The sequence below is a fragment of the Coregonus clupeaformis genome, chromosome 1 (genome assembly GCF_020615455.1).
Source record: "Coregonus clupeaformis isolate EN_2021a chromosome 1, ASM2061545v1, whole genome shotgun sequence".
Classification (NCBI taxonomy): domain Eukaryota; kingdom Metazoa; phylum Chordata; class Actinopteri; order Salmoniformes; family Salmonidae; genus Coregonus; species Coregonus clupeaformis.
The window spans coordinates 81,136,304-81,157,770 of record NC_059192.1 but is presented as its reverse complement, the minus strand read 5'-3'; the positions used below and the strand labels follow the sequence as shown (position 1 = coordinate 81,157,770).

Here is a 21,467-nt window from a genome sequence, read left to right as displayed (position 1 = left end):
ATGGTCCCAGCTGCCTTGAGATCATTGACAAGATCCACCCATGTAGTTCTGGGCTGTTTCCTCACCGTTCTCATGATCATTGCAACTCCACGAGGTGAGATCTTGCATGGAGCCCCAGGCCGAGGGAGATTGACAGTTATTTTGTGTTTCTTCCATTTGCGAATAATCGCACCAACTGTTGTCACCTTCTCACCAAGCTGCTTGGCGATGGTCTTGTAGCCCATTCCAGCCTTGTGTAGGTCTACAATCTTGTCCCTGACATCATTGGAGAGCTCTTTGGTCTTGGCCATGGTGGAGAGTTTGGAATCTGATTGATTGATTGCTTCTGTGGACAGGTGTCTTTTATACAGGTAACAAGCTGAGATTAGGAGCACTCCCTTTAAGTGTGTGCTCCTAATCTCAGCTCGTTACCTGTATAAAAGACACCTGGGAGCCAGAAATCGTTCTGATTGAGAGGGGGTCAAATACTTATTTCCCTCATTAAAATGCAAATCAATTTATAACATTTTTGACATACGTTTTTCTGGATTTTTTTGTTGTTATTCTGTCTCTCATTGTTCAAATAAACCTACCATTAAAATTATAGACTGATCATTTCTTTGTCAGGGGGCAAACGTACAAAATCAGCAGGGGATCAAATACTTTTTTCCCTCACTGTATATACAGTATCTCACAAAAGTGAGTACACCCCTCACATTTTTGTAAATATTTGAGTATATCTTTTCATGTAACAACACTGAATAAATGACACTTTGCTACAATGTAAAGTAGTGAGTGTACAGCTTGTATAGCAGTGTACATTTGCTGTCCCCTCAAAATAACTCAACACACAGCCATTCATGTCTAAACCGCTGGCAACAAAAATGAGTATACCCCTAAGTGAAAATGTCCAAATTGGGCCCAATTAGCCATTTTCCCTCCCCGGTGTCATGTGACTCGTTAGTGTTACAATGTCTCAGGTGTGAATGGGGAGCAGGTGTGTTACATTTGGTGTCATCGCTCTCACACTCCCTCATACTGGTCACTGGAAGTTCAACATGGCACCTCATGGCAAATAACTCTCTGAGGATCTGAAAAAAAGTTGTTGCTCTACATAAAGATGGCCTGGGCTATAAGAAGATTGCCAAGACCCTGAAACTGAGCTGCAGCACGGTGGCCAAGACCATAAAGCGGTTTAACAGGACAGGTTCCACTCAGAACAGGCCTCGCCATGGTCGACCAAAGAAGTTGAGTGCACGTGCTCAGCGTCATATCCAGAGGTTGTCTTTGGGAAATAGACGTATGAGTGCTGCCAGCATTGCTGCAGAGGTTGAAGGGGTGGGGGGTCAGCCTGTCAGTGCTCAGACCATACGCTGCACACTGCATCAAATTGGTCTGCATGGCTGTCGTCCCAGAAGGAAGCCTCTTCTAAAGATGATGCACAAGAAAGCCCACAAACAGTTTGCTGAAGACAAGCAGACTAAGGACATGGATTACTGGAACCATGTCCTGTGGTCTGATGAGACCAAGATAAACATATTTGATTCAGATGGTGTCAAGCGTGTGTGGCGGCAACCAGGTGAGGAGTACAAAGACAAGTGTGTCTTGCCAACAGTCAAGCATGGTGGTGGGAGTGTCATGGTCTGGGGCTGCATGAGTGCTGACGGCACTGGGGAGCTACAGTTCATTGAGGGAACCATGAATGCCAACATGTACTGTGACATACTGAAGCAGAGCATGATCCCCTCCCTTTGGAGACTGGGCCGCAGGGCAGTATTCCAACATGATAATGACCCCAAACACACCTCCAAGACGACCACTGCCTTGCTAAAGAAGCTGAGGGTAAAGGTAATGGACTGGCCAAGCATGTCTCCAGACCTAAACCCTATTGAGCATCTGTGGGGCATCCTCAAACCGAAGGTGGAGGAGTGCAAGGTCTCTAACATCCACCAGCTCCGTGATGTCGTCATGGAGGAGTGGAAGAGGACTCCAGTGGCAACCTGTGAAGCTCTGGTGAACTCCATGCCCAAGAGGGTTAAGGCAGTGCTGGAAAATGATGGTGGCCACACAAAATATTGACACTTTGGGCCCAATTTGGACATTTTCACTTAGGGGTGTACTCACTTTTGTTGCCAGCGGTTTAGACATGAATGGCTGTGTGTTGAGTTATTTTGAGGGGACAGCAAATGTACACTGCTATACAAGCTGTACACTCACTACTTTACATTGTAGCAAAGTGTCATTTATTCAGTGTTGTTACATGAAAAGATATACTCAAATATTTACAAAAATGTGAGGGGTGTACTCACTTTTGTGAGATACTGTATATACAGTGAGGGAAAAAAGTATTTGATCCCCTGCTGATTTTGTACGTTTGCCCACTGACAAAGACATGATCAGTTTATAATTTTAATGGTAGGTTTATTTGAACAGTGAGAGACAGAATAACAAAGAAAATCCAGAAAAACGCATGTAAAAATTGTTATAAATTGATTTGCATTTTAATGAGGAAAATAAGTATTTGGTCTTGGCCATGGTGGAGAGTTTGGAATCTGATTGATTCATTGCTTCTGTGGACAGGTGTCTTTTATACAGGTAACAAGCTGAGATTAGGAGCACTCCCTTTAAGAGTGTGCTCCTAATCTCAGCTCGTTACCTGTATAAAAGACACCTGGGAGCCAGAAATCGTTCTGATTGAGAGGGGGGTCAAATACTTATTTCCCTCATTAAAATGCAAATCAATTTATAACATTTTTGACATCCGTTTTTCTGGATTTTTTTTTGTTATCCTGTCTCTCACTGTTCAAATAAACCTACCATTAAAATGATAGACTGATCATTTCTTTGTCAGTGGGCAAACGTACAAAATCAGCAGGGGATCAAATACTTTTTTCCCTCACTGTACATATCCTTTAAAAATATATATATTTCCCTTTATTACTTTCCAACCCCACCATCCCTTCCCTAATTGGAGTAAACTAGTGAACAACAATGCTTAGGCCTCTACTTCATGCTTATACATACTATATACATTTTATGGACACAGTCAATAATTATATTTTGTTTGTTTTTACTCCTGAACTTCCTCCGATCATTTTCATGATGTCCATCTGGTATGCTTCTATATGCCATATTTTTCTAACTGTGCTCTTTCACAAAAGCTCACAATATATAACCTATATACTTATTATGGACACAGCATGTCTTACATTAGTTATCTTGTTATTATTAGTGTTATGTGGGCAGCTTGTCTCTCCCTTTTCTGTTTCCCCTTTCCCTCCTTGTTTTGTCCTCTGTGTCTGTTGTATCTGTATGTGTGTTTGTCCCCTTTATGTGGGTGTGTCTGGAGTGGATCAGGGGGCGTGCTCAGGATCTGCCTCTCCTGTGCAGCTGCGGGTTGTTTCCAGTGATTCCTGCCTACGCAGCTGCATCCTATTCTCTAATCAACCTGCACTACTAATTCGGGGCATGGCTCTCCACCGGGCGCCAGATCGTTGTTCTTACCAGAGCGGCAACTTGGCTCACCAGTAAAGTTATTTTGTCTTTGTCTTCAGCCTGGCTCTCCACTCTCCTTAACCTGTCATTTGTTTTGTCTTTAGTTTCGGACATACCTCCCAACCTGCCTGCCTTCCTGCCTGCCTGCCTGCCTGCCTGCCTGCCTCAGCCTCTCCTTCCTCCGGAGCCGACTAGCCCACTCTGTTCCTTTACTTCAGTTGTTTTTTGGACTAAGACAATTTTAACTTTTATTAAATATTTTTGTTTCTTCCACTCCCTTTGTCGTGTTTGTTTCTCTGAGTGCTGGGTTGAACCATAGCCTAACAGAACGATCTGGCCATGGACCCAACAGAGAGACAGCACGGAGCAAACGAAGACAGCTTCCAACAGCTATCCAGGCTCAAGGAACGTTGCTAGGGACAGCATGACCAACTGATTCGGACTCTTTTGGAAAATAATCATCAACTGCTGAACCAGGTGACTCAGTTAACTACACAAGTCTCTAAATTGTCTGTTATCGTTCTCCATCTCTCTCTGACCCCCAGTTTGAGCACCCCAAGTTGGTTCCTCGGACATGATGCAGGCTTCGTTCCATCGGGGAACCCCCTGTCACGTCGCCTGAACCGTTCAATGGAGAATTGGACAAGTGCCAGGGATTTTTGCTTCAGTGTGACTTGATTTTCGGCAAGACCACTGTCATTTTTCTACTGATTCCTCTAAGGTACATTATGTTCTGGGGCTGTTAAGAGGGAGAGCTCTGGTTTTGGGCTGAGGCATGTGCTCAAATCAAACTTTGACTGGATTGACTTTCGCTGATTTTTCTAGAAATTGGAAGACTGTTTTTGACCATCCTGACCATGTGGGTAATTCCTCCAAGATACTTAATTTGAGGCAGGGTTCTAACAGTGTGGCTGAGTACTCTATTGAGTTCTGGACTTTGGCAGCGGACTCCAAGTGGAACAATGTGGCACTTCAGGGAGCATTTCTAAACGGTTTGAATGAAGCCATTAAGGATGAACGGCTGCTCGTGACGAGCCACATGATTTACATTCTCTCGTTTCCCTGTCCATTAAGCTGGACAACCGGTTGCGAGAGGGAAGGCTCGGGAGAGAGGCGAGTCGGCCCGCATCTAGGAGGACGGAGTTCCCCAGCCTTCAACCACCGGAGTCCTCGCCTCCCCGGAGCCGGCAGCTTCTTATTCCTGATTCCATCCCGAGCACAGAGGAGGAACCTATGCAAGTGGGTCAAGCTCGACTACCTCCAGCAGAACGGCACGCGGCGCTCCAGGCGTGGTGAGTGCCTGTACTGTGGAGACGCCACACATTCTGGCTACATGCCCTAAGCGGCCAAAAGACAAGGCTCGCTCGTAGCGGTGGGTCTACTTGCGAGCCCAGAGTTAGATCCTGAACCCATCATTCCCCCGATTACAAGTACCTGTAACCACGCTTTCCAGAGTCATTTCCTGCCACTCTCAGCTCTCATAGACTCAGGTGCAGAAGACAACATTAGCCACCAGTTCGTTACACAAGCTTTCGTATCCCCATGGAGCCACTACCTACCCCCATTCGGGTCACAGCCCTTGATGGGCGCCTCCTCGGAGATAACTCATCAAACCATCCCGTTTCCCTAGTGATTTCTGGCAATCATTGTGAAAGCATTCAGCTAAGAGTTATGTCTGGCTCAGCTACCTCCCCCCTAATCCTTGGCTTCCCCTGGTTGGCTCTTCACAACCCACAAATTGATTGGACACGTCACACCATTCTCAGTTGGAGCACTAACTGCCATTCAGAGTGCCTTAGGTCAGCGGTTTCCCCACTAAGTGTAACCCAACTCACCCCTCAGCTCCTCTTGATCTGTCATCTGTCCCCAAAGAATACCATGACTTAGCTGAGGTTTTCAGTAAGGACAAGGCTCTGTCTCTACCACCACATAGGCCTTATGATTGCCCTATTGAACTGCTTCCTGGTGCTCCCTTGCCCTCTAGTCGCTTATACAATCTGTCCCGACCGGAAAGAGAGGCAATGGAGCAGTACATTGGTGATTCTCTGGTCTCGGGCATAATCCGTTCCTCGTCGTCTCCTTTGGGTGCAGGTTTCTTTTTTGTGGAAAGAAGGACAAGTCGTTACGCCCTGTATCGATTTCAGGGGTTTAAACAACATAACTGTTAAAAACAAGTATCCCCTTCCACTCATCAACTCTGCTTTTGAACCTCTGCATGGCGCCACAGTTTTCTCCAAGCTCGACCTCAGGAACGCTTATCACCTTGTCCGGATCCGTAAGGGAGATGAGTGGAAAACCGCTTTCAACACTCCACTGGGACATTTGAGTATTTGGTCATGCCCTTTGGGCTCTCAAACGCCCCTGCTGTTTTCCAAGCCATGGTGAACGATGTTCTTAGGGATTTTTTTGAACCGTTTTGTCTTTGTATACCTGGATGATATTCTTGTTTTTTCCAAGTCACCCGAGGAGCATGAGTCACACGTCCGTCAAGTCCTGCAACGGCTCTTGGAAAACAAGCTGTATGTCAAAGCAGAGAAGTGTGAGTTCCACAAACAGTCTACATCGTTCCCTTGGTTTCATCATTGAGAGCGGGCAGGTGAAGGCGGACCCGGAAGATCCGGGCAGTGACGAATGGCCCATACCCACCACCCGTAAGCAACTTCAACGATTTTTGGGCTTTGCTAACTTCTACCGTAGGTTCATTAAGGGTTTTAGTAAAGTGGTGGCACCCCCTTACTAGACTCACATCCCCAAAAGTCCCTTTTCTGTGGTCCCCTGAGGCGGAGCAGGCGGTAGGGGTTTTGAAGGAACTGTTTTCCACCTCCCTGTGTTGATACACCCCAATACCTCTCTGCAGTTTGTTGTGGAGGTGGACGTGCGTCGGACTCAGGTGTGGGAGCCGTCCTCTCCAGCGCTCCCCACTGACCAAAAGCTTCACCCCTGTGCTTTTTTCTCCAAAAAATTGTCACCCACAGAACGGAATTACGACGTTGGAAACCGAGAACTGCTGGCGGTCAAGCTAGCACTGGAAGAATAGCGGCACTGGCTGGATGGAGCTGAACTGCCGTTTGTGGTCTGGACAGACCACAAGAACTTAGCTTACATCCAAGCCACTAAGAGACTCAACTCACGCCAAGCCAGATGGGCCCTGTTTTTAGTAAGTTTAACTTTATTCTTAATACAGACCGGGGTCAAGAAATGTTAAACCAGATGCTTTGTCCCGCCAGTTTGCTGACCCTTCGGAGACCAGCGAGCCTGAGGCAGTCCTGCCTTCCTCATGCGTCGTGGCGGCTGTTCAGTGGGAGATCGAGTCTCTTGTGAAGACTGCACTTGCCACGGACCGGGACCGGGTGATGGACCTCCCAACCTACTCTTTGTTCCCGAGACGGTCCGGTCTCAGGTGTTGCAGTGGATTCACACCTCCCGTTTTGCTGGTCACCCTGGGATGAGACGCAGCGCTGGCTGCTTAGGAGACATTTTTTGGTGGCCTTCAATGGAAACTGACGTTCGGGCTTTTGTGGCAGCCTGTTCAACCTGTGCTCGGGCAAAGCCTCCCATCAGTCCCCTTCGGGGCTGCTGCTACCCTCCCAGTTCCCAGCCGTCCCTGGTCCCACATAGCCATGGATTTTGTCACCGGCCTACCCAAGTCTGAAGGTAATGATACTATACTTACCATTGTGGACAGATTCTCTAAATCTGTTCACTATATAGCATTACCAAAATTACCGTCTGCCAGTGAGACAGCGGACCTCCTAGTCCAACATGTATTCCGTCCCCATGGAATACCTGTGGACATCAGATTCTGATAGAGGCCCACAGTTTACTTCCCGTGTTTGGAAGGTTTTCTGTTCTGCTTTGGGTGCTTCCGTTGAGTCTGTCCTCAGGGTTTCATCCCCAGACCAACGGTCAAACAGAAAGAGACCAATCAAGACCTCGAAGCAACCCTTCGTTGTGTGGCTGCTCAACATCCATCATCCTGGGCCAAACATCTGCCTTGGATGGAGATACGCCCACAACTCCCTCACCACCTCTGCCACTGGTCTTTCACCCTTTGAAGTTGGACCATGGGTTATCAACCCCCCTCTGTTTCCTGCTCAGGAGAAGGAATTGGCTGTTCCTTCGGTTCAGGAGGAACCTCCGCCGCTGCCAGAGAGTGTGGCGCGACGCTCGGGAAGCGTTGCTCGGACCACCGACAGGAACAAGATGACAGCGGATAGAGCAGGACTCCCGCACCTGTGTTTCATCCTGGTCAAGAGGTTTGGCTGTCGTCTAAGAACGTGCCTCTTCGTACCAAATCACGCAAGCTGTCTCCTCGGTACCTGGGTCCGTTTGTGGTGGAGTCCATCATTAACTCCCGCTGCGGTTCGTTTGAAGTTGCCTTCAGCCATGAAGATACACCCTACTTTCCCACGTCTCCCAACTGAAACCTGTGTCCTCCAGCCTTTTGTGTCCGCCGGCTGTTCCACCTCCACCTGTTCGTCTCATTGACGATCCATCCGGCCTACACCGTCAGTAGGCTACTGGACTCTCGGAGGCGGGGTAGGGGTCTCCAATACCTAGTCGATTGGGAAGGTTATGGACCAGAGGAGAGGTCTTGGGTCCCTAAGCGTTTTGTGTTGGATCCTCAGTTGATCACGGACTTCCATCACGGCAACCCTGACAGGCCTGGTGGTCGCCAGGTGGCGACCATTGAGGGGGTACTGTTATGTGGGCAGCTTGTCTCTCCCTTTTCTGTTTCCCTTCCTCCTTGTTTTGTCCCCTCTGTGTCTGTTGTATCTGTATGTGTGTTTGTCCCCTTTATGTGGGTGTGTCTGGAGTGGATCAGGGGCGTGCTCAGGATCTGCCTCTCCTGTGCAGCTGCGGGTTGTTTCCAGTGATTCCTGCCTACGCAGCTGCATCATATTCTCTAATCAACCTGCACTACTAATTCCGGGCATGGCTCTCCACCGGCGCCAGATCGTTGTTCTTACCAGAGCTGTAACTTGGCTCACCAGTAAAGTTATTTTGTCTTTGTCTTCAGCCTGGCTCTCCACTCTCCTTAACCTGTCATTTGTTTTGTCTTTAGTTTCGACATACCTCCCAACCTGCCTGCCTTCCTGCCTGTCGGCCTGCCTGCCTGCCTGCCTGCCTCAGCCTCTCCTTCCTCCGGAGCCGACTAGCCCACTCTGTTCCTTTACTTCTGTTGTTTTTGGACTAAGACAATTTTAACTTTTATTAAATATTTTTGTTTCTTCCACTCCCTTTGTCGTGTTTGTTTCTCTGAGTGCTGGGTTGAACCATAGCCTAACAATTAGTAGTTGTTATTAGTCCCATCCTTCAACTCCATTCAACACCTCCCATCTATCACCATCCATATAGGATTTCTATTTGCCATATATTTTTCAACTGTCCTGTGATGTTTTACAAAAGTTCTGAACCTTTCTATTCTCATTGTTTCTACAGATTGTGAATTGAAAATAAACCTTTTCTTATGTTTCTTTGTGGACTGTTTAAATTAAGAGAGCGTGTTTTCTGTGTTGGCCTACAGCCGTGTTATCTTGGCCAGAAAAAAGGCAATTGTAAGTAATCCATTAAACAGGTTCTGTACCAGTTCTGTGTGTAGCCACTTTCATTGACTAGCATGACACTCCACAGAGAAGACAAATTAGATGCTCAGGAAATGGTTTTGAAAGTTTGGCTGTGACAAGGCTTTACCAGAAGCGTGACTGCAAGATGACAATGTTTCCACCTCTGTGACACTGATTTGAGCAGATTCAAAGCCCTGTGTATAGTACTGTATGTCAAACCTGTCTGGTCAAACATGTATGTCCTATCCTGCTTTAAGCTCAATACATTCACAGCTTACAGGGAGTACAGACATAGTATACTTTGAATGCCCAACTCAGGGTTAAATGTCGTCATTAGTAAACTATAGTATGAGTCTAGTAATCTGATTCCATAGATGACAATCAATCTCTCTGTCTGTTACCTGTTACATTGTTTATTAATACGGACTGACATTTCAATTAAAATCCATGTGTTGTAAGATAATAGAGAGACTGGAGACTAAGGGTTTACTAATCAAAAGGATAAAATTCATCTTCTTACATTTAGTTTATTCCATAATGATGAGAACTGATGTATGAGGATTTAAGGTAATCTAATCACTTTATACATAATTCCCTATATGCTTCCTACACCAAGCGTATGCACCCAAGCTACTACAACATGCTTTAACAAAGGCCATGTAAGAGTAAATTATTCATGATCCTTCACACCTGCAGAGCACCTGAAGTAATACACATTTAAACCAGATAGATGTTACATGTTGAATGATCTGTTTTTCAGAGTCGAAGCCATAGCACCAGCTGGGTCACATCTTAATAATCAGCTCTGCAAATGAGATCTCCAGTATTAGCAAGTGCTTTTGCGGGAGGTCTATCTAATATCTAGTTCAGAAGTAAATTAACTATCTATTTAGTGTCTCGTCTTTATCAAGATCAGCCTGCCGACTATGCCATCGCTGCTTCAGAAAGACATTAACGACAGGAAGCATCTGAGCTGGCCAGTGGCCACTATTGCTGCATCTCTGTATATCTACATTGTAATAAAGATCCCAGCTCAGCCCTTTAGGCATTTAAGCTTAACACATTGCTCTACTTAATGTTATTTGTATGACCTTAGGTAAGACATATAATGGGATCGTACTCCAGAAAGGTATGGAAAGTGTTAGGGGTGTAATGTGAGCCACCAGATGCCAATAAATCCACTGGCATATTGAGATTGACTTTATAATTTAAAGGGCCAATCAGCAGTTGAACTGTTTGACCATCCACAATATCAAAATTATAGTTTAAACCATGTTTTAACCATCTTTACTTTGTTTACAAACAACAAGCTTATATTTTGGGTTCTGATGGGGTACGACAGGGGAACTAAGCTCATGAGGCTCATTTACAAGTTATATTCTTTGAGAATCAATGGGTACAAAAATGCCAAAAAATTGATGTAACAACTGCAGATTGCCCCTTTAAGGAAAATGTGTTGATAGTGACGCCACTAATGAGGAAATTAATGGTAAAAGAAAAGCAGTTTACTGATATTAATGCAGCTGTTTTAGGATAGAGAATAACTATATCCCAGCTATTTTAGGGTAGAGATGACTACATCTCTATCAATGTTTGTTTATGTTTGTTGTCTAATATAGATTGAAGGACCCTGTGTTAAAAATAGGCAACCAGTTAGGCTACCACAAACAAGTAACCTCATAGATCTTCCACAAATACTATGCTTAATCAATTGTTCTCTAACTAGATGTTAATATTTTACTTTACCATTAGATTTGCCTTGCTAATACTGCCGCAGAATTTTTAATTGAACTGTTAATTACCCATATGTTATAAACATTGCAGTAGAAGGGCACAGTTCCACTCGAGCAAAGATACTCCCAAAAGACTGGCATTCATGTGTGTAATTAATCTGTACATTCTATCCAACAAGACTGCATCCTTCAGCCCAGACTTTACCTTCGAGCAAACCCCATGTATCTGCTGCTATGTTGTTCTGCTAAGTAGATGATTAATTGTATTGTGTTAACAGACTCCAACATGCAGTTCTTTTATTTGCTGTATTTGTAAACCAGGGCTGTTACAGAGGGGTATTTTGTACATTTGAAAGAAAGGAAAATTATTTTCTCAGTTCATTTTCTCCATTGTCAAGGGAATTCTATGGTATGTTGCAATAGAAACTGCAAATGTCCAACAGCAAGCCATTCCTGTGTTTTCTAAGTATTATTTTCTGCATTACAGTAACATATCTATGCTATGCCATGTGTTTATTCAAATTCTAAAATGTTGCAGCTAAAAATAAACATTGTCATTGAGGTGTCATTGCTATTTCAAAAGCAAGCATATGTTTAGTAACGTTTATGGTAGCTGTACATTAGTTTTTTATGTTAATGTAACTTTTTTCATGTGCTGAGTGGAGCAGTGCGTGTATTTCTCTACATTTCCAAAGGTACACAATGCATTGAACAAATACATTAAAATGAAAATCCCTGCAAAGCATTGAGCCCACAACAACAAGCAGGGACACAATCTGCTTTCCCTATCACATAAGGAACAACAAGCTAGTTTTAGTATTCAGCACTGCTTACATTGCACGATTGGAAATGTTTATATTAATTGCTTTCTCCTTTTGTTGTGCTGAAGTAGCACTACCCAGAATTCAATATCATGGTAGAATTAATCCTTTTTAAAATCAGAGTGGCAACACAGAAGTTTCAGGTCTCTCAGGGCTGCTCTATGTCTTACTGTCTTACTGTTGAATCTAGAGACAACTATCCGCTTCCCTCGGGCAAAGTGTGGACTGAAATCGGATGCCTGCCAAACAACTTCAAAGCGCTTTATCATGGTAAATTGGCACATTACAATGTATGTTATTCAACTTCCCTCATAACTGAGGGGGGCTAAATGAAATAGTGTAGCAACAGAGAAATATTGATCGTGATTGCTTGAGTCAAGATGATACAAAATAAGAAATAGTTAAATGATAGTTTAGAAATGAATTCATGGATGAGGAATTAATCAGTTTACCTCTCACACTCACCTTATCGAACAGTTCACACAATATGTTACACCTGTTGAGGGAAAACAATGTGATTAAGACTGGACAAACCATTTCAAATAGTATCAAATATGAAGAAATGTTTTTGTCAGACTATGGAAAATACCAATTATCTTGACTACATCATGATCGCATGCGATGGAACATTATGGACACAGGATGAGAAGCCTAAAGTATGTTACTGTCAAAAAAGTAAACCAATTCAGGGTGGGACAAAAGCCATAGGAATATGACAATTAAATTTCAGTAGAACTATTTGGTAGTTTTGTTTTCTGGTTATATAGCTAAAGTTTAGCTGGTAAGACAGTAATATTAGTTTTAGTGTCTTTAATTGATTGTTGTGTTATTTTTTTAAAAATTTTGATGAGTAATTTTTGAAGTCTCTAGTTAACATGAATTAGTGGTTTTAGAGTGCCTCTTATTTGGGGGTTAGGAGGGACAGGTTTACTTTTTTAAGTGTAAGTAACTTTTATAATAATTTATAAATTTGCAAACGCAACATTATAGTTATTATTACGGTTACCTGCTTAAGGTTTAGTCATCCTTTGAGTCCCGCGATCTACTCTCTTAATAAGCCTTCAGTCTTCAGGTCTACTAGTCATGAAACAGAATTCAGATCTCTAAACGGCCATCAGTGTAGGTGATGTATAAAAGCACTGGAAATTACAGTACAAATGCAGCTTTCTAAGGTTGAATAAGAAAAATGGAAAAGAGAGAGATAGCAGAGACACTGATGGGTTGCTGATAAAAGACACAGCAATCTAAGTCCATCCCATTCATTCACTCAGTGATGGCATAAGAGTGTGAATATCTACAATATTCACATACTGTTTGTCAAAAACTGTATACGAGCCAAGTTCAAAAAGTTGAAGGCATTTAGACAATATTATGGTAGTATAGGGGGACTTTCTTACCTCTTTTAGCGCCATATCATTCTCAGAGACATGCTAGTGCAAACAAGTCAATCAGAATTTGTGTTTAATAAGGTCAAACTTAGAGAATAGGTAAAAAATCCATTTATTAGTCTAAACAGTTGCTTTCCATTAACATGTTATACATTTAAAATGACTAACCAAGATTCAAGGAACAATTTAGCTCTTACTTTGAAAGTATTTAACAAAAGATTCTTTATCGTGTTACTGCATGTTATCTACTGTTGCACAACAATTACGAAAGACAAGTCTCGAAAAGTCTTGAAATTTCATTTTTTTGGGACTTTCTGTATCAAAAAACATTTTAGCAATGACCTGAAACCAAGCAGGCATTTAGTGCTAGAAACAAGTACTTCAAATGTTTCTGTTTTTACCAAAACGTTTCAGCTTTATTAACAAATTATGGCAAAACAAATTTATCAATTTATGGCCACCTATTTAGAGAAGCTTACACATGGTGCTTTATGTTATTTTTAATATATGTTTTATTTACAAATACAAGTTAAACACAGAACAGAGCACTTGTAGTAAGCTACAAACATAGCTGATTGCTTTCAACCCCAACACAAAATAATTAAATTAGTTTTACAAGATCAAAATCTAACATCATAACAAATATAGAAAAAAATAAGTTATCACCTAGGTTAACTTTACTCAATAGTAGCAACCCATTTTCATCCTGATGAAATCTAAGTTCCCTAAGGGCTATCAAGAAGCATCAAGTTCTGTGACAACTTCATGCTTTTATTTTTCGAGGGACAGACAATCATTGACAACCAAGAACAACATTCCAATGTTTATTGAAACACAAATGTCTTTCTTTTGTTTTCTCTACTTATTGTTATAAAAAAAAGAGTTCATGTTATAAAAAAAATTAAACATATCTGGGAGGAAATTACACAATCATACGGTTGTCTTTTGTCGGAGGTCACAGATGTGGAGCCCCTTCAATATCTACCATAGGGATGTTCTCTGTAGCCCACTCGTGAGATCCTTGCTGCTGGGGCTTTGAGCGTCGGACGGGTTGTAGTCCACTCCTCTTCTGCAAGAGGTAGAGTTCAGACAACATTATATGCTGTAGTAAGATACTAACTCAAATCAAGTGCAAAGTAAGGAACTACTGTAATATTCTGTGGTAGACCAAATACAAACTATAGTAAGTCAAAGACAAACTAAGCTTTGAGTTCAATCCAACCTGTCTAATGAATGCTTATGTTTTGTTTACTACTACCTGTACACACGTGTCTAATTGTGACAGATATTTCTGTTTGCCAAAGTTTATCTGTAGGTAAGTAATAAAGCAGCAAATACATTTTCCCTGTAGAAATTGGTCTTGGTCAATGACCAATTCAATGATTCCCATCACAGACTTGCTTTTGCTTCACGCTCGCTGTTCTTTCCACTTCAATGGTTGAGTATGCAATGTCACCCTAATTTAATGAGCAATTAGCATTTTCATAACACGTGCTGGGATCAACGCTCCATGAAGCTTACAGAACATACAATACAGAGTAGTGTGCCCCTAGCCACATCCACATTTCATACCAAGTAATAAGACCAAGTAATTATATTTCTATGGGCAATACTGCATCACATGATACTATTACAGTGAGGGAAAAAAGTATTTGATCCCCTGCTGATTTTGTACGTTTGCCCACTGACAAAGACATGATCAGTCTATAATTTTAATGGTAGGTTTATTTGAACAGTGAGAGACAGAATAACAAAACAAAAATCCAGAAAAACGCATGTCAAAAATGTTATAAATTGATTTGCATTTTAATGAGGGAAATAAGTATTTGACCCCTCTCCAAAACATGACTTAGTACTTGGTGGCAAAACCCTTGTTGGCAATTACAGAGGTCAGACGTTTCTTGTAGTTGGCCACCAGGTTTGCACACATCTCAGGAGGGATTTTGTCCCACTCCTCTTTGCAGATCTTCTCCAAGTCATTAAGGTTTCGAGCCTGACGTTTGGCAACTCGAACCTTCAGCTCCCTCCACAGATTTTCTATGGGATTAAGTTCTGGAGACTGGCTAGGCCACTCCAGGACCTTAATGTGCTTCTTCTTAAGCCACTCCTTTGTTGCCTTGGCCGTGTGTTTTGGGTCATTGTCATGCTGGAATACCCATCCACGACCCATTTTCAATCCCCTGGCTGAGGGAAGGAGGTTCTCACCCAAGATTTTACGGTACATGGCCCCGTCCATCGTCCCTTTGATGCGGTGAAGTTGTCCTGTCCCCTTAGCAGAAAAACACCCCCAAAGCATAATGTTTCCACCTCCATGTTTGACGGTGGGGATGGTGTTCTTGGGGTCATAGGCAGCATTCCTCCTCCTCCAAACACGGCGAGTTGAGTTGATGCCAAAGAGCTCCATTTTGGTCTCATCTGACGACAACACTTTCACCCAGTTCTCCTCTGAATCATTCAGATGTTCATTGGCAAACTTCAGACGGGCATGTATATGTGCTTTCTTGAGCAGGGGGACCTTGCGGGCGCTGCAAGATTTGTTTTCTTGGTGACTATGGTCCCAGCTGCCTTGAGATCATTGACAAGATCCTCCCGTGTAGTTCTGGGCTGATTCTTCACCGTTCTCACGATCATTGCAACTCCACAAGGTGAGATCTTGCATGGAGCCCCAGGCCGAGGGAGATTGACAGTTCTTTTGTCTTTCTTCCATTTGGGAATAATCGCACCAACTGTTTTCACCTTCTCACCAAGCTGCTTGGCGATAGTCTTGTAGCCCATTCCAGCCTTGTGTCTGACATCCAATCTTGTTCCTGACATCCTTGGAGAGCTCTTTGGTCTTGGCCATGGTGGAGAGTTTGGAATCTGATTGATTGATTGCTTCTGTGGACAGGTGTCTTTTATACAGGTAACAAGCTGAGATTAGGAGCACTCCTTTTAAGAGTGTGCTCCTAATCTCAGCTCGTTACCTGTATAAAAGACACCTGGGAGCCAGAAATCTTTCTGATTGAGAGGGGGTTAAATACTTATTTCTCTCCTTAAAATGTAAATCAATTTATAACATTTTTGACATGCGTTTTTCTGGATATTTTTGTTTGTTATTCTGTCTCTCACTGTTCAATTAAACCTACCATTAAAATGATAGACTGATCATTTCTTTGTCAGTGGGCAAACGTACAAAATCAGCAGGGGATCAAATACTTTTTTTCCTCACTGTATGTGTATAAGGCAATACCATGTAACTTGTTGTCACATGGGGTGGGAATATAGCTGCTAGGGGAGCTGCAAATGGGTTACACTAATACAGGCTATTCAAACCATAGAAAATCCTTGTCATATCTTGGTCATTAACCCTTCTTAACAAGGGTATGCATGTCCATAAGAGTATTCTCAGGTCCTTGTTTTCTGCCGCAGGTACCACTGGGGCTACTGCTCTCAGCACAGTAAATTAATTACATGAGTGTTCTGTCCTCTGTCGGCCCAAAACTGAGCTCTGGCTCATTCAGGCTGTAGTTTCAAGTTTCAATGTAGTTTCAAGTTTAATGTCACATGCACAAGTACAATGAAATGCCTTTCTTGCAAGCTCTAAACCCAACAAGGCAGTAATCAATATCAATGTAGAACAAAAAATAACACGAGAAAACAGGGTCAGTTCCAATACCATATTTACAATGTGCAGTGATACTGGAGTGGTAGAGGTAGATATGATGTGTGTGTGTGTGTGTGTGTGTTGGAGTGTCAGTGTGTGTGAGTGTGTAGAGTCCTGTGAGTGTGCATAGAGACAGCGATTTAAAATAAATCAAATAAAGGTTCAACTCAGATAGTCCGGGTAGCCATTTTGTTAGCTATTTAGCAGTCTTATGGCTTGGGGATAGAACCTGTTCAGGAGCCCTTTGGTGTCAGACTTGATGCACCAGTACCGCTTGTCGTGCGGAAGCAGAGAGAACAGTCTATGGCTGGGGTGGCTGGAGCTCATTTTTTTGAGTCAAATTACATAAAGAGCAAATTCCTTCGCTGTGCAGAGCTCTGGTTCTATGTCGTAAAGTGTTTATGGAGCAGAAAATCAAATCATTGGTTTTTGTTGCGTCCACACTTCAGCACCCTGGTGCACAATTCATCGTGCTGAAAATGAATGACCGTGTTGTAGCAGACCCACACTGGAAACCTGCTTCAGTGGAGAGCAGAGGGCTCAGAGCCAAGAGCAGAAGCATCCCTGATCTGGTATCCAATCTAATCCACAATGAGGGCACATGTTCAAAAGGCAGAACGCTGGCGGAACATCCACCTCCACCTTCTCAATAGGCATCAGTCAGGCTTCTGGGCCTTCACTGGCGCACATTGTGCTGTGCTGCATCTCTAATCAAATCCTGGCCTGTAGCTAGCTTGCTAGCCAAAAGGTATGATGGGCAATGCATACAGAAGCTGATCCTTGGACCTGAATGATGCAGGTTGACCTTTGTCATGAATCTTGCTCTGGAGGCAGAACTGAGCGATTTCCGCTAGATGGGCCAGCTGCAAAGTCAAAATTGTCTATAACGTAATAATTCTTGAAAAAAAGGGCTTTTGGGTCTTAATTTAAGGTTAGGGTTAGGCATTAGGGTTAGCAGTGTGGTTAAGGTTAGGGTTAAGGTTAGCGTTAAGTTTAAAATCAGATTTTATGACTTTGTGGCTGTGCAAGCTAGTGACCACCAGGGCAAGATTCATGACAATAAATGCCAATGTTCCTGAATGACCAGGCCTAGGCCAAAACTATGGGGCATCTTTCTTTATCTCTCAGCTGTGAAACATTATCTCCTCTATGGATAGTGATGGAGGAGCTGCCAGTATTGTCCAGTGAGAGCTGGGGGCCATGACTGTGTCACATCAAAGCCTAGCAGGTAGTCCCATTTAAGGGAAGGAGAAGCCATAGAGGTTTTATAATGGAGGTGAATTGAGGCCATGATAGCCTTGGTTTTACATTGACATTTTAGTCATTTAGCAGACGCTCTTATCCAGAGCGACTTACAGGAGCAATTAGGGTTAAGTGCCCTGCTCAAGGGCACATCGACAGATTTTTCACCTAGTCGGCTCGGGGATTAGAACCTTTTAAAGACCTCTCATGAATATTTAAGCATTGGAAATAACACAGAGATATTGCCCTTTAAGAGAGTCGGTTTGTGTCCTTCATTTCAGGGCTTTGGAACAGTGTAAATAAAATAAGTAAATGCGCTATGCTTTTACCGTAATTGTTGTAGGCTTCGTCATTGGTTCCATGGCCATATTCGTAATATTCAGAAATGCTGAAAAATAAAAAAGGTTATTAAAAAACAATGTTGAGACAAATAGGAGCATAATAACTTCCATTAGTCAAGCTCTTTACAAAGGGCATTGGGCCTCTCACTAATGCAGTAAAGTATATATTTTGGTGAGAACATCTCAGAGAGTATGACTCATCATTGTAACACCACAACCAACTACGCCACTTTCTTATGGCACCCTCACAGTAAACAATGCTGCGATGCCAATTCATGATTCTGTATTCCAAAATCGTTTTAGATTAACTGCCGTCCTGATTGACTGTCTAATACAAATGGTACGGTTATTTAGAAGGGGGGAACATGGGACCCTAATACTGATTATGTTAGTCCAATATTTACAGATGGAACTGAAATAGTAAAAAAATAAAATCCTCTCATTAAATATATTGTACATTGTGTTCATTTTTTTAAATCCCCATTTAATGATTTAAACTGTAGATTTAATTTGAAGCCATGTGTGAAGTACAGTATATTGCAAATACAAAAATTATAAAGGAAACACAGGTATAACAATACTTAATATGCAATAAGTTAAAAAGTGCTAAAGGGCTTATCTGAAACGGCCAAACTTCCCTAAAAACCTTCTGAATAAGACAAAGTGCCTTCAGGAGAGGTTGTTTCACAGTAATATTGCAAATACTGCAGTTAAGAACAAAAATCTATATTGGGGAGGAAGACAAAGACTGAGAAATTGGCAATGTTCTAAATGAACGAGAATGGTCTGTGTGCCCAGTATGTGCACATGTATGCCACCGAGTTTCATACTTCATCAAAATAACGTTTACCTTGCAATAAGAGGAACACTTAAGTAAGCGAAGCATGCCTTCTGTTAGCTAACTCACCTCTTTGACTGATTGCTGTAGTTCTCCTCATAGGCATCATAACTCTGGTCATCATATTCACCGTCATATCCATCATCATAGCCCTGCAGGTCAAAGAAAAAGCATGCTGCATAAGAAACCTCTGCCTATGTAAAAGCATCTCTGTTTCAAACCTAGCAGGAGTCTTAATTGTTTAGGGTTGGGACATTAAAAAATCAATGCTTAATTCCATGGGCGAAAGATCTCTGTTACACATATAGCCCCTGAATGGGAGGGGGGACAACACTAAATCATGTCTAACACGGACTATTGATTAGGGTTTGTGGGGAAGCTGTCTTGCTAGCAGGGTGTATCAGACACTCTGTTCATCTCTGACCTTTATCCAACACTAATACAGCCTTTACTCTTGATCAGTGACTATTGTAATGATCAACACAGAGAAACACTAATACAGCCTTTACTCTTGATCAGTGACTATTGTAATGATCAACACAGAGAAACACTAATACAGCCTTTAATATTGATCAGTGACTATTGTAATGATCAACACAGAGAAACACTAATACAGCCTTTAATATTGATCAGTGACTATTGTAATGATCAACACAGAGAAACACTAATACAGCCTTTACTCTTGATCAGTGACTATTGTAATGATCAACACAGAGAAACACTAATACAGCCTTTAATATTGATCAGTGACTATTGTAATGATCAACACAGAGAAACACTAATACAGCCTTTACTCTTGATCAGTGACTATTGTCATGATCAACCCAGAGAAAAAAGTAACTTCAATATAGACCTGCTGCTCATCAATGACGTAAACAGTAATAATGTAGTAAAATACATATATACTGTGTATAAACATGATACTCTAAGGTCTGACAACAGTATTTTGTACCCAAGGATTGAGGAAAGCATATAAAAGGAGGAACCAACTGCTATTCGCTTCATTGCTATTTAGTTAAAGTTCATACTACAATACAGTCTGTACTCAGTTTTTCTCTTTCTGTAGTTGTAGAAACAACACTTGCTATTCATGAGTCATGATTGCGAAACACTTTCCTCAGACTTCACTGTCTAAAACACCCACAATTCCCAGAGAGTGATTGTTTCAGCAATGGTCTTCTTATTTTTAGTTCTAATACTTATATGATCATGTTTACTGTAATGACTTCCCAGACACTGGAGAAGACAGGAAAATAGGCATACAGTATATTTTCCTTTAATGAGCCTGGCTGCACAGAGGCTGCAGACAGTCAGCGTTCATATTATGACAAGGCTGTTGTAGCAGACCCAGGCTCCAGGCTGAGCTACTCTTTTCAAAGTGTGCTGCTGCTGTTTAATACTCTCTGCTGTCACTGCCATGTTTATTTCTGGACCTTCTATCTCCTCTGTCACATTTCTGAAGGTGAAGCCACTTTCTAATCATTGGATCTTGCTTATTTAAAGCTTTTTGGTTGGTTTTCGAAGTGCATAATTTCTGTCAATCATCATTCTGTCATCTCCCGGGGTCTTCTAATCCTGGTACTCACACAAAACATGTCTGCCATTGCAAATTACAGTCTGCCATCACAGTCAAATTGTTTTCTCTTCCTTTTGGTTGATTAATAGCTTCAATATTCATCGATGTTGGGGGATCTTTTTGTTTAGAACTAGTATACATATAATTATTCAAATTCAGCTGATAAACACTTTGCATTCACAGCAAATGCTGATGTCACTGTCAGTATAAATGAACTGGTGACAGTTCGCCTCAGAACAACTTAACTGTGAAGAAGTTTAATCATAGAAAGTCATGATCATCCTCTGACTGTTTTAATAACCTACCAGAAAAATGCAATACAAGGGTTTGGTGCTGCAATAATAACCCTGCAATAATCTTCTCCAAAGATATTAATAACAATACTATCCAACTACATGGATAGCTCTATTGTTATGAAAACCACTTCTGCCAAGACTTTCATGCTAGAATACTCAACAGCTGCCTTATGACAGACAGTCTTCATTTAACTTTAATAATTCCTTTCCCTCACAGTTTCTTGTAATAAATATGAAATAACATCCTCTATTTGGTGTTGTTGGCTTTGCCATTGCACTGTTTTAATAACACATGCTACAGTAGCTTCTCTACATAAAGTATGTTCAATAAAAAAAAGAGATGGAAAAAGTTGTCAAATGAAGCTTTAGTCTACTGAGACACACGCCTGTCTCTTTTGTTGGCTCAAGACTATTTCAATTCTGCTTTGGGCTCTTGTGTGGCTTTATAAGAGTATGAACATGGATTTGACTAAATTAAAATTAGGGATTATGTCAGGGATTAAGTTGTTCAGGGGATCTAATCTCACTTCCTCTCTCTATGAGTATTT

At 42.1% G+C, this 21,467-nt stretch overlaps 1 protein-coding gene across 2 annotated transcripts in view; it reads right to left on the bottom strand.

The window, feature by feature from the left end:
* Positions 1-21,467, bottom strand: part of khdrbs2 (KH domain containing, RNA binding, signal transduction associated 2) — a 119,547-nt gene that overhangs the window by 6,188 nt on the left and 91,892 nt on the right. Inside the window, exons 7-10 of one of the 2 annotated variants that reach the window (XR_006002272.2) lie at positions 19,117-19,199; positions 18,198-18,256; positions 13,969-14,052; positions 12,061-12,091 (exon numbers count right to left, since the gene is read on the bottom strand). Coding sequence is in view for 1 of the 2 variants with exons in the window: in XM_041887761.2 (XP_041743695.2) it covers positions 13,958-14,052; positions 18,198-18,256; positions 19,117-19,199 (237 nt within the window). In the remaining variant the exon portion in view is untranslated. Of the gene's footprint in view, positions 1-12,060; positions 12,092-13,083; positions 14,053-18,197; positions 18,257-19,116; positions 19,200-21,467 lie in introns of those variants that run through there. The other variant, XM_041887761.2, reaches the window with a different exon arrangement.